At 41.4% G+C, this 15,245-nt stretch overlaps 1 protein-coding gene across 1 annotated transcript in view; it reads right to left on the bottom strand.

The window, feature by feature from the left end:
- tdrd9 (tudor domain containing 9) overlaps nucleotides 1-15,245 on the bottom strand; it is a 216,417-nt gene that overhangs the window by 95,746 nt on the left and 105,426 nt on the right. The window contains 7 exon segments of the mRNA XM_041214194.1: nucleotides 2,880-2,943; nucleotides 3,059-3,221; nucleotides 3,410-3,541; nucleotides 3,877-3,974; nucleotides 4,722-4,826; nucleotides 11,234-11,291; nucleotides 13,311-13,395. Coding sequence (XP_041070128.1) covers nucleotides 2,880-2,943; nucleotides 3,059-3,221; nucleotides 3,410-3,541; nucleotides 3,877-3,974; nucleotides 4,722-4,826; nucleotides 11,234-11,291; nucleotides 13,311-13,395 — 705 coding nt within the window.

Raw genomic sequence — 15,245 nt, forward strand, 5'->3', positions numbered from 1 at the left:
ATCCACGCATCCCCAAGAACAGCAACTACAGTTACCACGGCAACAGGCGCCACAGAAACAACTCTCCTGAGATGGAACATCATCCAGACAAACTGCCAATAACTACACGCACGGGCACCATGAAGAGACCTGCACGATATAACAACTGTGTGCAATGCATGTGTGCAGCAGCATTGAAAATAACAAACAGTTTATTAATGCATGAGAACAGTGGGCGTATAGTAAGTTGGGTAACTCAGTTACACAAGATCATACATGCAAATTTGTCTTTTGTTCAGTTGGAAAAAGGGGATGGTTGTTTCTTTCGTTCATTATAAAAAGGGGGATGTTTGGTTTTTGAAATGCAACAGTGCTACGTGTTCTATCAGGCTTGCTGTAGTCAAGTGACCACTGCCAAGAGGCACTCAGCTCTGCAAGCTGCCATCTTAGAGGTCAGTCCAATAAAGAACTCTCAGTGAGACAGACATGGAAGAAGCACTGTAGTCTTTAAACATGAAACACAGCCCCCTTAGATAATGGAAGAGGGACTGCAACTTCACACATCCTACATGAAACAGAGCTGTTGGATGTTGGTTGCTATTTTAGAAGCATCCTTAAAGAAAGAGAGAGAATTCCAGAACTCTGGGCCTTGGAAGCTGCAGACACGGCCATTAATGGTGCAGAAAGTAAAATCTGGGATGTGCAAGAGACCAGATATATCAGAGGACTGTTGGGCTGAAGGAGATTGCAGAGGTAGGGAAGGGTGAGGCCATCGAAGAATTGGAAAACAAGGACGAGAATTTTAAAATCAAGGCCTTGTTTAACCAGGAGAAAATGTTGGTCAACGAGCACAGGGATATTGGGTACAGGACTAAGTGCGAATTAGGATATTAAGATATGGTCAGCAGAGTTTTAGATTACCTTAAACTTTGAGGAGGGTGAACAATAGGAGTTTAGGCAGGAGTACGTTGGAATAGTCAAGTCTAAATGTAAAAAAGTCATAGTTGAGGGATTCAGCAGCAGATGAGCAGATGCAGACAGAGTTGTGCAATAGTACAAAGGTGCTCTTAGTGACATCATCAATATGTGCTCATTATGTAGTCAAATGCCACAAGGTTGCAAACACTGGTTCAGCCTCTGGCAGTTGGCAGGAAGAGGGATGGAGTTTGTGGTGGGGGAAAAAAAACAATGGGGAGAATCATCCCCACCACCGCCCCCCCCCCCCCCCCTCCCCCCGCCACCCCCGCTTGGGGGGTGGGGTTTGTACAGGGCTGGGCAGAGGCAAGCACAAACTCGATCGGCACCCCAATCGGGTCTGCACCGCCATCTTACATGGGTGGGTCAATTAAGGCCCGCCCAGCATGACAAGAGTCTGGAAGCGCCGAGTGCTCCCTGTCCAGGTGGTGTGGGGGGTGGGGGTGTCCCTGAGTTGGGGCCTGTGCTCTTTCACGCATGCGCACGAAAGAGCACAGAAATCTCCAAGACACGAAGCTGCCTCAGGGAGATTAGCTTAAGTTCCCAAAATTTTAATAAAGAAAAGAAAAAATTTGAAGACACGTCCCCTATTGTGACAGTGTCACATCAGCTGGGACATGTCAATGAAATTTTATAAAAATTTTTATTCAATTTATAAACAATTCATGAAACCTCATCCCACCCATGGATGAGATTACATGAAAAATCCAAAGGCCGCCTGGGCTCTTCGCCTGCCCACCAACCTTAAGGTTGAACAGGCAGCTCAGTTTATTAGTTTAATTGATATTTAACTGGCCTTAATAGGCCTTTGACAGTTCAGTAGGTGCGCAGCCGAGTCGGCTATGCGCCCACCGAACTGAAACTCTAAATGACACGCGGTGCCACGCGTCATTTTACACCTCAGCAAGCGGGGGCGAAGATTCAGGCCAATGGCTTTCATCTTCCCAATATTTATTTGGAGGAAATGTTTGCTTATCTAGTACTAAATATCAGATAATTTGGAGGTAGTGAAGAGATTGAGAGGGAAGGAGTGCTGAGTTGGAGCTGAGTATCATCAGGGTATTTATGAAACTTGATACTGTTTTTTGGATGATGTCACAAGGGATTAGCATGTAGATGAGAAAAGTTTGGGGGGGAGCAGCAGATCCTTGGGGATACAAAAGCTAACAGTGTGGCAGAAGGACAAGAAGCCTTTGTAGGTGATTTGCTGGCCATGGCTGGGCAGGAAAGAATGGAACCAGGCAAGTGTAGTCCCATCCAAGCAGACATGATGGAGAAATATTAAAAGATAGATCACATGGTTAACCGTGTTAAAGGCTGAAGAGAGGACAAGGATGATGATTCTTGAGGAATCATTTACCAAAGTCATAGCCACAGAGGGTGTCATTTCAGAGCTGTTGCAGTGCTGTGGGCAGACAGAGAACCTGGATGAAGGGATTCCAACATGGAGTTCTGCGGAAAATGGGCATGGGTTTTGGAGGACTTTGGAGAGGAAAGGTTTGAGGTAAGGCAGTAGTCTACAAGGATGGAAAGATCAATGGTTGAGTTTTTTGAGGAGGGGTGATGATGACCAATTTGAGGGAAGAGGGGACAGTAACTGAGAAGAGAAAACCATTAGCTATCAGCTAACATGTTTCAAGGAAGGGGAGTTGAGTGGTCAGCAGTTTGGTGGGAATCAGGTCGAGGGAGTAAGAGTTAGGTCTCATGGACAAGATGACCTTGGAGAGGGAAAATGGGAAGATTGGGGAAAAACTAGAGAAAGGTACAAATTCTCAATTAGGGCCAGTGGGGAGCTTCACAAAAGGTTTGCCCCAGTGGGTGGAGTAAGATTCTATTAGATTAGTGTCCTTTTCTCTCCTGTTTCCCTTTCCCTCTCCCATTTGCACTACCCACACCCCCCCAAAAACAAAGAAATCCAACTTTACCGGTATCCTTCAAGGTGCTGTTTGAAAGGCATTGCAAAGAAGTTTTTCAATGAAAGTGCAGCAGCTAGAAGGGAAAGTTACAGTTTATTAGGAGTTTCAGAAAGTTTATCAAAGTTTTGTTCAGTGAATTTTATTTTATAGTTTATTCAAATACTCCATCTGCATTTTCACATTCTTACCAATAATTAGGCACTCCTCTAAACAGCCAAACACATGTCCTATGACTACAAGTTTTCCTAAATGGAGATCCACAGGCAAATATGCCAATACTTTTCCTAAGAAAGTTAAATCTCCATCATATGGGTTTTCTACTCCTTTCATTTCAACAGAAAGTGCTCCCACCTATATATATATAAAAAGACAAGACCAACATTAGTATTTTTTGCTACTTAAGGTAATATTGCAGGTATGCAGTGAATTCTTTCTATATGATATGTGTATACTACACGTTAAAGCAAATCCTTTTATTTTGACACAATAAAAAGATTTACTACAAATGATCAATTTTCAAGGACTGGTCAACTACTTGCCTCTTTCAGTAGTAGGACTGTGCGCTCAATGTCTCTCAAATTGGGTGGAGATAAAGCAGAAGCCAACAAAGCTCTTGGTTCTCCCATATCCAGTAGTTTGACTTTCAGTACAGTACTGCCTAATGGGCAGCGCTACGAAATTCACAGAGAAACACAAATGTTTTTTTTTTCCCTCTCTCTTTACCTACATGTACCTTACAACTTAAATCAAAAATCATCCAGCTGCAAGAAATTTCTAAGTACTTACTAAATGTATAATTACAGAAATTTGCATACTTGTGTCTGGCTTGTATCTAAAGCATTTCATGCAATCTTCGGTCATTTGAAATTTCAAATATGTATGCTAAATATTTCAATACTACTCTGTTTTAACAACCAAAATGAAGCAAGGACACTCAAATAAGTCTCATTTAAAAGTGAAAATAGGTATGGAGGACAAGGTTCTTTACTGGAAAAGAGGCTATTACCTGCATCTCTGGTACTGCGTGATCAGGAATGCAATGTATCCAGAAATCATGTGTCACTAACCGATAACAGTATCCTTTTGAAACACGACCAGCACGGCCTATGTGAGGTGTCAACAAAATAATGCTTAAAAATTAGAATGAAGCAATTCCCTTTTACAATATCTAACATCATATTATCACATTCTGATTAACTTAATTTCTCTCAATTTCATATTATAGGCAGACAAATTCCATTCTTACTATTTCTTTAGTACATTTATTGGTCTTTCAGAGATGTTACATGTCATGTCTTCCTGATTGCATAATGGGATCTTTTACATTTACCAATCAAGAGTGTTCTCTCCATGAGCCAGTCAACAATAATCCCTTAAAATTCCACTAAAACGCAGATCAGCTGGTCACTTACCTCATTTGATATTTGTGGGACCTCGCTACACACAACTGGCTACCAGGTTTACTGCATAATAGTGACTAACTTCAAATATAATTAGATGTAAAGTTCTTTTCCTTCTTCCTTTATTTTAATAATGCCTGAGCAATTATTTTAGTGGAAATGTTTAATGTATCAATAAGTCTTCCCAAATTTGTAACCTATTTTAATCATTCAAATATAATTCACCACACATTGAAATAGAGACCAATTACATATTTAGTGAACAAATAATGTCTAAATGACAAAAGAGTTTGAATGGAATTCATTAAGTGGTCTAGTAACTATACCAGTAAAGCCTCGGTTCCCAACAAAAATAAATAAGCTCAAGTCTTACAACTAAAGGAAGGCTCCATAACTGAAATTTATGCACTTTCCCCAAAAATTATAAACTTCAAACTGGACGTTTTTCTACCTTTTCTCTGATTACAGCTCATCTTTGAAGCCCAGCTTAAGCGAAGGCTCTGGTAGTTGGTGTCTTCATCACAAACCAGGTGACGAGTTAAGCAGAAGTCTATTACTATACAGAAGAAGGGAAAAATGTTTGCAATGCTGAACATAACAATTATCAGATAGTTCGAACAAACGTAAGAGCACAAGAAATAGGAGGAGGGCATATGGCCCATCGGGCCTGCTCCGTCATTCAATGTAATTATGGCTAATCTTCAGCTTCAAGTCCACTTTCCCACCCATGCCCTATATCCCTCAATTCCCGAGACCAAAAACCTGTCTACGTCAGCCTTAAATATATTCAACGACTGAGTACCCACAATCCTCCAGGGTTGAGAATACCAAAGATTCAAAAACCTCTGAGTGAAGAAATTTCTCATTTCAGTACTAAATGATCAGCCCCTTATCCTGATCCTGTGCCATGTTCTATATTCCCCAGCAAGGGGAAACAACCTCTCACTATCTATCTTGTCAATTAAGTCCCTTCAGAATCTTGAATGTTTCATTGAGATCACCTCTCATTCTTTTAAGCTTGAAAATACAGAACCAATTTAGTAAGCCTGTCATCATAAGGCAATCCTCTCATCCCAGGGACCAATCTAGTGAACCTTCGCCACACCTCCTCCAATGTGAGTATTACAATTGTGTGTTTTATAAGTTTATGCTGTATGGGCATTGTGCCTTAATTTAAGTTAAATGAAGGGGGTCATAATGACCTGTTTTGACGTCTGGCTGACAACAAACCTGGGTGATTTGATTGTTACAGATTAAAGTGGGTCCAGATTGTTTTACTATGAAGACAAGTAAAACTTGGAGACAATGGCAGCAGCCTGCATGCTAACAGTGGAAAGACAGTGAGTCTCCAAAGACCCAGAAAATCAGGTTGTAAACGGTTGCACTCCTAAAGAATAGCTAATCAGCATTTCTACCTAGATGCAAGGCCCATGTGATTCACGTTGCCCTGGTGATAAGCTTTGATTGGGGAAGGGTACAGAGGAAGCCATTGCGATATCAGGTTACGGGCTTTCCTAAAATATTTCCAGAATATCACAGACAGCTTAGTCTGCCAGTGTCTGGTTGTGAGAGAGCAGTTAAAGGCCAAAAGTCTCCATGGCTCACCACATCAGAATACAGGTGGAAGCTCACACTCCGATTGAAAAGATCAAATTCATGAGAAGCTAAAACTATGTTTCACTAGTTACAGCCTGCCAGCTTGAATGAAGAGTGCAGGAGGGCATGCTAGGGGCAACACCAGGCATACCTACAAATGAGGAGACAACCAGCTGAAGCTACAACACAGGACTACTTGTATGCTAAAAAGCATAAGCAGCAAGCAACAGGCAGAGCTAAAAGATTCCAGAACCAACAGATCAGATCTAAGCTCTGCAGTCCTGTCATATCCAGTCATGAATGGTGGTGGACAATTGAACAACTCACTGGAGGAGGAGGCTCCACAAATATCCCCATCCTCCATAATGGGGGAGCCCAGCACATCAGTGCAAAAGATAAGGTGAAGCACCTGCAACAATCTTCAGCCAGAAATGCTGTGTGGATGACCCATCTCGGCCTCCTCCAGACGTCCCAGCATCACGGCTGCCAGTCTTCAGCCAATTTAGTTCACTCCATGTGTTAAATAAACAGCTGAAGGCATTGGATACTGCAAAGGCTATGGGCCCTGACAATATAACAGCATTAGTACTGAAGACTTGTGCTCCAGAACTGGCTGTGCCCCTAGCCAAGCTGTTCTACTCCAGCTACAACACTGGCATCTACCCAGCAATGTTGCAGATTGCTCCCATTATGTCCTGTAGGACATACAAAAGCAGGACAAATCCAACCTGGCCAATTACCAGCCCATCAGCCTACACTTAATCATCAGTAAAGTAGCGGAAGGGGTCATCAACAGTGCTACCAAGCGGCACTTGTTTAACAATAAGCTACTCAATGACGTTCAGTTTGGGTTCCGCCAGGGCCACTCAGCTCCTGACCTCATTACAGCCTTGGTTCAAACATGGACAAAAGAGCTGAACTCCAGAGATGAGGTGAGAGTGGCTGCCCTTGGCGTCAAGGCAGTATTTGACCGAGTGTGGCATCAAGGAACCCAAGCAAAACCCAAGTCAATGGAGATCAAGGGAAAAACTCTCCACTGGTTGGAGTCATACCTAGCACAAAGGAAGATGGCGATGGTCGTTGGAGGTCCATCATCTCAGTTCCAGGATGTCACTGCAGGAGTTCCTCAGGGTAGTGTCTGAGGCCCAACCATCTTCAGCTCCTTCATCAATGACCTTCCTTCCAACATAACATCTGAAGTGGGGATGTTCGCTAATCATTGCACAATGTTCAGCAGCATTCACAGCTCCTCAGATACTGAAGCAGTCCATGTCCAAATGCAGCAAGACCTAGACAATATCCAGGCTTGGGTTAACAAGTGGCAAGTGACATTCATGCCACACAAGTGGTAGGCAATGACCACCTTCAACAAGAGAGAACCTAACCATCGCCCCTTGACATTCAATGGCATTACCATCACTGAATCCCCCACTATCAACATCCTGGGAGTTACCATTGACCAGAAACTGAACTGGACTAGCTGTATAAATACTGTGGCTACAAGAGCAGGTCAGAGGCTAAGAATCCTGTGGCAAGTTGCTCACCACCTGACTCCCCATAGCCTGTCCACCATCTACAAGGTACAAGTCAAATGTGCGATTGAATACTCTCCCGTTGCCTGCATGAGTGCAGCACTGACATTCAAGAAACTTGACACCATCAGGACAAAGGAGCCCACTTGGTTGGCACCCCATCCACAAACACTTACTCCCTCCACCACCAATGCACAGTGGCAGCAGTGTGTACCATCTACAAGATGCACTTCAGGAACTCACCAAGGCTCCTTAGACTGCACCTTCCAAACCCACCTGCTATTATCTAGAAGGACAAGGGCAGCAGACACTTAGGAACACAACCACCTGGAAGTTCCCTTCCAAACCACTCACCATCCTGACTTGGAAATATATCGCCGTTCCTTCACTGTTGCTGGGTCAAAGTCCTGGAATTCCCCCCTAAAAGCACTATGGATGTACCTACACCACATGGATTGCGGCAGTTCAAAAAACCAGCTGACCACCATCTTCTCAATGGCAATTAGGGATGGGCAATGAATGCTAGCCTAGCCAGCGACACCCACATCCCGAGTGAATTAAAAAACAGCTTGAAAACGTCTATTCATCCTTACCCTTAGTTTCCTGTCCATTAACCAATCCTCTATCCATATCTATATTACCCCCAACTCCGTGAGACCTTACCGTGTATATTAACCTTTTGTGCAGCACCTTGTCAAATGCCTTTTGGAAATCCAAATATATTACATCTACTGGTTTCCGTTTATCTAACCTAGCAATTACATCCTCTGATATTAGTTACCTTAATTATCTTGTACTGTGAGACAGACATAAAATAATTGTTTAATGTCTTTGTCATTTCCTCAATCCCCATAATAATTTCTTCTCTCTCTGTTTCTAAAGGACCAACATTTTTTTGTTTTGCATATTTGGAAACCCACAATTAATATTTTGGGTTTAATTAATTAGGTCATTTTAATAAAATATGAAGTTCAAAACTATCTGTTCTTTCCCTGTTCAACTCTAACTTTTTCCAGATCTATAACATTAACTGCTCCTATATCCACAGATGCTGTTTGACCAGTTGAGTAATTTGAGTATTTAGTCTTTATTCCTGTAAACGCAAGGTGCACAGAGCACTTACAGGAGCTATTTAAGCCAGTGAATTGAAGGAAGTATCAGCAGTGGACCTAATATTGTAACTACAAACTTCATTAAATGGCAATTTCAATAGTGAAGATGCATGGCTCCAACAGCATCTGCCTGCCTCTCAGGAACATAACTATGGTGAGCACTGCAGCTTGAATATAGGTCTCTGCCTACAGGTATTGTTATGAACAATGTATAATTTTGAAGTTGAATATATATAGAAGTGTGTGTTAAGGTAAAATGATTTCCATTTCATTTAGGTTGTTTGTGAGACTTGCTGCCTGGGAGTCTGGATATACTACTGACTGAAAGGTCAGGTCTTTTGTGTTTGTTTGTATTTATACATTTTAAATAAGATTTTACAATGCCCGAAATTAGAGATGGGTGAAAAGGGGTTGAAAGTTCAGTAAAGGGACAAAATAGGAAAACTTTACTGTTGCCTCATGACATTGATCCAGTGACACAGACAGAAAAAACAGGAGTAGAGAGGGGGTGTTCAGTGTGTGAGTCAGGGAGAGAAGACAGGAACTTTGTAAGCTCTCAGAGAAGTAAAACAGCAAAGCTAGTGGGACAGTGGTTAACAGGATAATCAGTTATGGGACTCAGTAAAGTGATCAGTTTAGCAGACTGGAAGACTGAGTTTAAGGAACTCAGTTGTTTGCTCTGTGGTTGAAGGAACAGTGAATTAGAGTATGTTTTTTGGGTGTCTCAGGGAGAGATACGAGTTGGGTGAGAAGCATCAAGAGCATGCGCAGGGATCCACCAGAAGGAAATCATTTGCAACTGTGCCAGTCCCAAGCGAAAAGCCTTTGTGTCAAGTTAGTGATAACTCTTCAGTGGTTTGCATGTCTGTAAAGATATTGCTGGGGTAAAGGAATAGTGAGAAATTGATGTGTCTTCTTGAGTTTGCTTTGAGGTTTCCCAACATTTTTGTCTGGTGTAATATAGTTCATTTTTCTTGTTTAATAAATATTTTATTCAGTGTTAAAAGCTCATCAGCAGACTCCTATGAATTTGTTCAGTAACTTTCCTGCACAGTTTCTAAAAAAGTTAGGATCTATTAAGCCAGGCTTCACTCTGGGATAAAACGTGTCCAATATTAACATAGCTGGGCTTGTAACAATATCAACTTTCAGCTTCCAAGACTTAGTTTACACATCAATTATAAGATAAGCATATGCCTAAAGTATGCTAGACAAAATATTTTGCAATATGCACACACCATAATGTTTTAAATGCCCAAGTTCAGTGCCATATATTATGTTTACACATAATTAACATTTTAATCCAGGTCCATATAGCAAGGTGGTGTGTGGAGGCAGACTCGCCCTTCAGAATATCAACAGAACATCAATACAAGGTAGTTCTCCCTCACTGCAACCATCTCTCCTTTGTTCCACATATCTGTCTGACAATCTGGTTCTACATGTCATGAGATATAGGCACCCTTTGATCACATGCCTGGGAGTTCTGAAAGATGAAGCAAGTTATTTTGACACCTTTATTACATACCATAAGATTAGCCTTTCCGCCCTATTTCATTACAAAAAGACACCAAGATACTAGTGCAAAAACCAGGTCAGACACCCTTTGTATCCTCCAGTCAATATACTGAAATGTCCTTTTGAGTTGTGCAAAGCCATACTCTTGAGCTTGAGTCAACCATTACTATAGCCACACCAGTTAGATTATTGCTTAAGGCCTAGTGTACAAGATCTCCAGCAACACCACAGAATCATTTTCAAAAAGTGCAGCAGTTTTTCCAGAACGATCCAGGTACAAATATCTAGAGGCCATCTCTCGCATTGAACAGGATGGCACAGGCAACCTCACCTCGCTCTTCCTCCGAAAAATACAGACAGTTTCCACAATTTTTCATCTCTTCCATTCTTAGCAAATACATAGTTGGAGTAAATAGACTAAATAACCCACAGTTTCTAGATTCATGTGGGCTGTATGAGGGACTAGGTTGAAAAAACACTTTTGCAATTACCACAACTGATAAGACTACAAGACATAGGAGCAGAAGTTAGGCCATTTGGCCCGTCGAGTCTACTCCGCCATTCAATCATGGCTGATAAGTTTCTCAACCCAATTCTCCCGCCTTCTACCCGTAACCTTTGATCCCCTTACCAATCAAGAACCTATCTATCTTGGTCTTAAATACACTCAATGACCTGGCCTCCACAGCCTTCTGTGGCAATGAATTCCAAAGATTCACCATTCTCTGGCTAAAGAAGTTTCTCCTCAGATCTGTTCTAAAAGGTCTTCCCTTTACTCTGAGGCTGTGCCCTCGGGTCCTAGTCTCTCATACTAATGGAAACATCTTCCACACATCCACTCTATCCAGGCCTTTCAGTATTCTGCAAGTTTCAATCAGATCCCCCCTCATCCTTCTAAACTCCATCGAGTATAGACCCAGAGTCCTCAAACATTCCTCATATGTTAAGCCTTTCATTCCTGGGATCATTCTCATGAACCTCCTCTGGACCATCTCCAGGGCCAGCACATCCTTCCTGAGATGGTTCCTTAAAGCTTTGAGTTTAATTCAAACATTCTTGAAATGGTCATGCAAGTGTCATAAGTATTTGATAAACCAGTTTAGAATTATTTTGTGACTTCTATACCCAGGTGGGTCAAACTTAGTCATAAACAGTAAAATCTTTTTAAACAATATTTTAAACAAGACAAAGTAATGAAGGCCTACCATATTTAACATCTGAAACTGTGACAGAGCTCTCAGCGATATTTGTGGACAAAATTATCTATTTTTAAGGGAAAAGAGAACAATAACAACATGAAATATTAAATGAACAAATCAGAATGCCATCATTTCAATGCCAATCTTTTGGCATAAGTAACCAGAAATAAAACAAAGGCACTATATTAGAATGCAAAGTCTATATATGAGAATTATGATTGGACTCCAAATCTACAAGCTAAGGGACTTAATTTATATTAGAAGTCACTCTTGTAATTAAAAGAATTACATTCTTGTAATTCAACAAAAGCTTGTATTCATATTACACCTTTTAATGGAGTAAAACATCCCAAGGTACTTCATAGGTGCACTATCAAATAAAACTTGTCACAAGCCACATAAGGAGATATTACAGCAGAAGACCAAGAACATGGGCAAAGTGGGAGGTCTTAAGGGCTTCTTAAAGGAGGAAATGGTGGAGGAGAGGGGGTGGAGGCTTATGGAGAGTAATCCAAGCTTAGTGCCTTGGCAACTGAAGGGGCCACCGCCAATGGTGGTGCAATTAAAATCAGAAATGGACAAAAGACCAGAATTGAGAAGCCCAGATATCTCGGAGGAGGTCACAGAGATAGGGAGGGGAAAGGCCAAGATGAGAACAAGGATAAGATTTTCAAAATTGAGGCATAACTCAACTAGAAATCAAGGATGGTCAGCGGGTAATCGGTATAAGAGATTTGGTGTCAGTCAGGATGAAGGCAATAAGAGTTTTGGTTGACCTTAAGTTTAAGGAGGTGGAAGATGGGAGGCTGGCCAGGAGTGCGCTGGATTAGTCTAGTCTAGAGCTAACAAAAGCATTTTTTTTTACACTCGTTAATGGGATGTAGACATAGCTGGCCAGCATTTATTGTCCATCCCTAATTGTTCTGGAGGTGGTGTTGATGTACTGCCTTCTTGAACCGCTGCAGTCCGTGTGCTGTACGACCACCTATGGTGCTGTTAGGAAGAGAGATTTCCAGGATTTTGACCCAGCGACAGTGAAGAAACAGTGATGTAGTTCCAAGGCAGGATGGTCTGGGACTTGGAGGGGAACTTGGTGGTGTTCCCATGCATCTGCTGCCCTTGTCCTTCTAAGTGGTAGGCTTGGAAGGTGCTATCGAAGGGATAATTATGTACTTTCAGCAAGAATTTCAGAGAAATTCGTTGGCACTGGATTTCCATTCTGAACCAGCTACAATCAGAATGAATACATCACACAACCAACCAAATTTAATCTTGCAACATTTCTATAACCAACATGCCTCTGACCTTGCAGTGGACACTAAGCAGCCAAAATTATCAAACTGCAATACATATTTAAACTGACAAAGCTGTCAAAAACTACATGATATACATGACATCATGCATCTGAAAAATACTTAAGGCAGTTAAAAAACAGCTAATAATTTTGCTCTGTTCCTTGGTTTATTTCACTTTCCTGCTAAGAAACTTCAATAAATTGAATAATTAGTGGAATAAATGCTATACATTCCCCTTAGCCTGCATATTTGTGTGCGACACCTAATTTCTGCAGGAGTGACTGTACATCAGCAATTTAATATCTTTCACTAAGGTACACAGCTTCCAAACTCTTCTAGTTCACCTCAGAATTTTTTTTTACAATGCAGGCTGCCATTTTATATATACGTTACCTAAAACAACTTGGACATTCAAGGAGGATATATCCATCTCACTCTTAACAAGAATGAGTCTATCCACATATACAGCTGCAAATTAAAATGATCCGGCAACACTGACAGTTAATTTCTCTGTACTGAACACATTTAAGGACCACTATTGTTTAACTTTGTTAATTTAACAACTAGAAGCTACTCTTAGCCGAAGTAACTACATTGCTGCAATTTGCCTATCAGTAACTGAACTAAAAAATAAACAGCATCTTGCGATTGTATTACGAGTTGTCAAAACAAGGAAATAATAGCCGAACTTCCAATGAATCACAAAACCAGGTGTAATTTTACTGGAAAAAGATTCGAAGTAGGTGCTTTTTGCAAACTATTTTAGCAAGTTTCTACAACACTCTCACCTTTCGATAGCCAGGTACAGGGGTCAGGAACACATTACTTTGTTCTTCCAAGGTCACACTTGAGTGCAGTGGATATACATGCAGCCTACAATCAGAACATCATACTTTATTTTGAGTTTTTTATGGATAAGAACGCTCAAGCATGTATCTTAAGTAAGGATATCCAGTTTTTGTTATTGCTACACTTCTGTATTGAAGTTAATAAAGTCAAAGTACTCAGCTCTAGTTTTATTTTTAGAACATTTTCCAACTGTAGAGTCCAAACATATTGACAAGTGTACTTTAAACAGCTTAAAATATATAGTGCAGGTGTGACTAAATTTAAGTTATGGCAGGAAAAAAGCTATAATGTGACAAAGATCCACAAAAAACTGTAGTATGTTTATTCACGTAGTACAGGACTACAGCAAAGAGCAAGGAATGGAAAAGAGTCGTTAACACTGCCAATCAGCTAGCAGTTAAGATGTGCTGAGTATTCTCCTTCTAAACTGAAAATTTTATAATCTTTGTTTCTACTCTCACTGCTCAGGAGTTAATATGACTATTGTTTTACAAGTTGTGTTTTCAATTATTTTTTTAAATGTTAGTACAGTATAAACTTTAACTCAGATTTTGCTGTGGTGATTATAGTGAAAATACCAGTGGTAGCTGCCATCACACCACGGAAACTGACAGCAACTTCGGAAGTCTGCATCTGCGCAGAATAATGCAGAAATCCAGAAGTTGCTGTCAATAATTCAATCTTCCTAGGCAGTCCCTCATGATCAAGGATAACTTACTTCCACTCTAGTTCAATGTGTTCTTAAATGGTTGATAAGTCCAATATGCGATCTGCACTCTGCCACATACAGGGAAGCTGGTGCTTGAAGGGTTAGGTAGATAGGTTGTTTGGAGGTTTGCGTGCCCGTTCCGTTCTAACAGCTCAACTTTGCCAATGCACATTCCTGAAGTCTCTCAATGTGTTTGGTGCCTTTCCAAATGAGCATTTTCTATTTTGGTTAGTCACAAGCCAGGATCTCTCATGAGTTGATGTGTATGTTTGACCCATTTAGGGATGCTGAGGACATCCCTAAAGCACTTCTGCTGTTGTCCTGGTGATCTCCTGCAGTGACCAAGTTCCGAGTAGAGCAATTGTTTTGAGAGTCTGGTGTCAGGCATACGAGTGGCATGTCCTGTCCAGCTAAGCTGGCTTTTAGCGATTCGCACCTTGAGGCTAGGCATTTTGCTTAAGGGAATGCTGCTGTTGGACCTCCTTTCTTGCTACTGGATTTAGAGGATCTTGCAAAGGCACCACTGGTGGTACTTCTTCAGTGCTTTGAGATGACTGTTATAGCTCTTCCAAGTCTCCAAAGCATACAGGACTATAGGGATCACAGCTGCACAGCAAACCATGGTCTTATTCTCAGGCTGAGTTCCTGGTCCTCAAATATGCTTTTCCTCAGTCGGCTGAAGGCTGAGATGGCATATGGGAGGCAATGATGAATTTTGCCGCCTATGTCTGCTTTCGTCAAGAGGCGGCTCCCAAGTTTGCTGCGGCAGCTGGTCGGAAGAGGACCTTAGTTTTCTGGATGTTAATTGAAAGGCCCATTTTCTCATATGCTTCGGAGAGGGAGTCAACAATTACCTGGAGCTCAGTTTGAGTGAGAGCACACATGAGTGTCATCTGCATTCTGAAGCTGTGACTGAGGTTGGAAAGATTTTTGTTTTGGATTGAAGGCAGTGTAGGTTGAACAGTTTCCTGTCTGTTCTGGTAGATTACCTCTAAGCCTGAGGGTAAGTTGCTGGAGCTGAGGTGCAGTATTGCATGAGGTAAACGGACAGGAAAGTTGATGCAATGACACAGTCTCATTTGACCCCAGTTTTCAGTGAGATAGGGTTTCAGGTGGTTCCATTGGTGAGGGTGACAGCTTACATCTCATCATCTCATTGACCGAC

The sequence above is a fragment of the Carcharodon carcharias genome, chromosome 20, assembly GCF_017639515.1.
Source record: "Carcharodon carcharias isolate sCarCar2 chromosome 20, sCarCar2.pri, whole genome shotgun sequence".
In the NCBI taxonomy this organism is placed as follows: Eukaryota; Metazoa; Chordata; class Chondrichthyes; order Lamniformes; family Lamnidae; genus Carcharodon; species Carcharodon carcharias.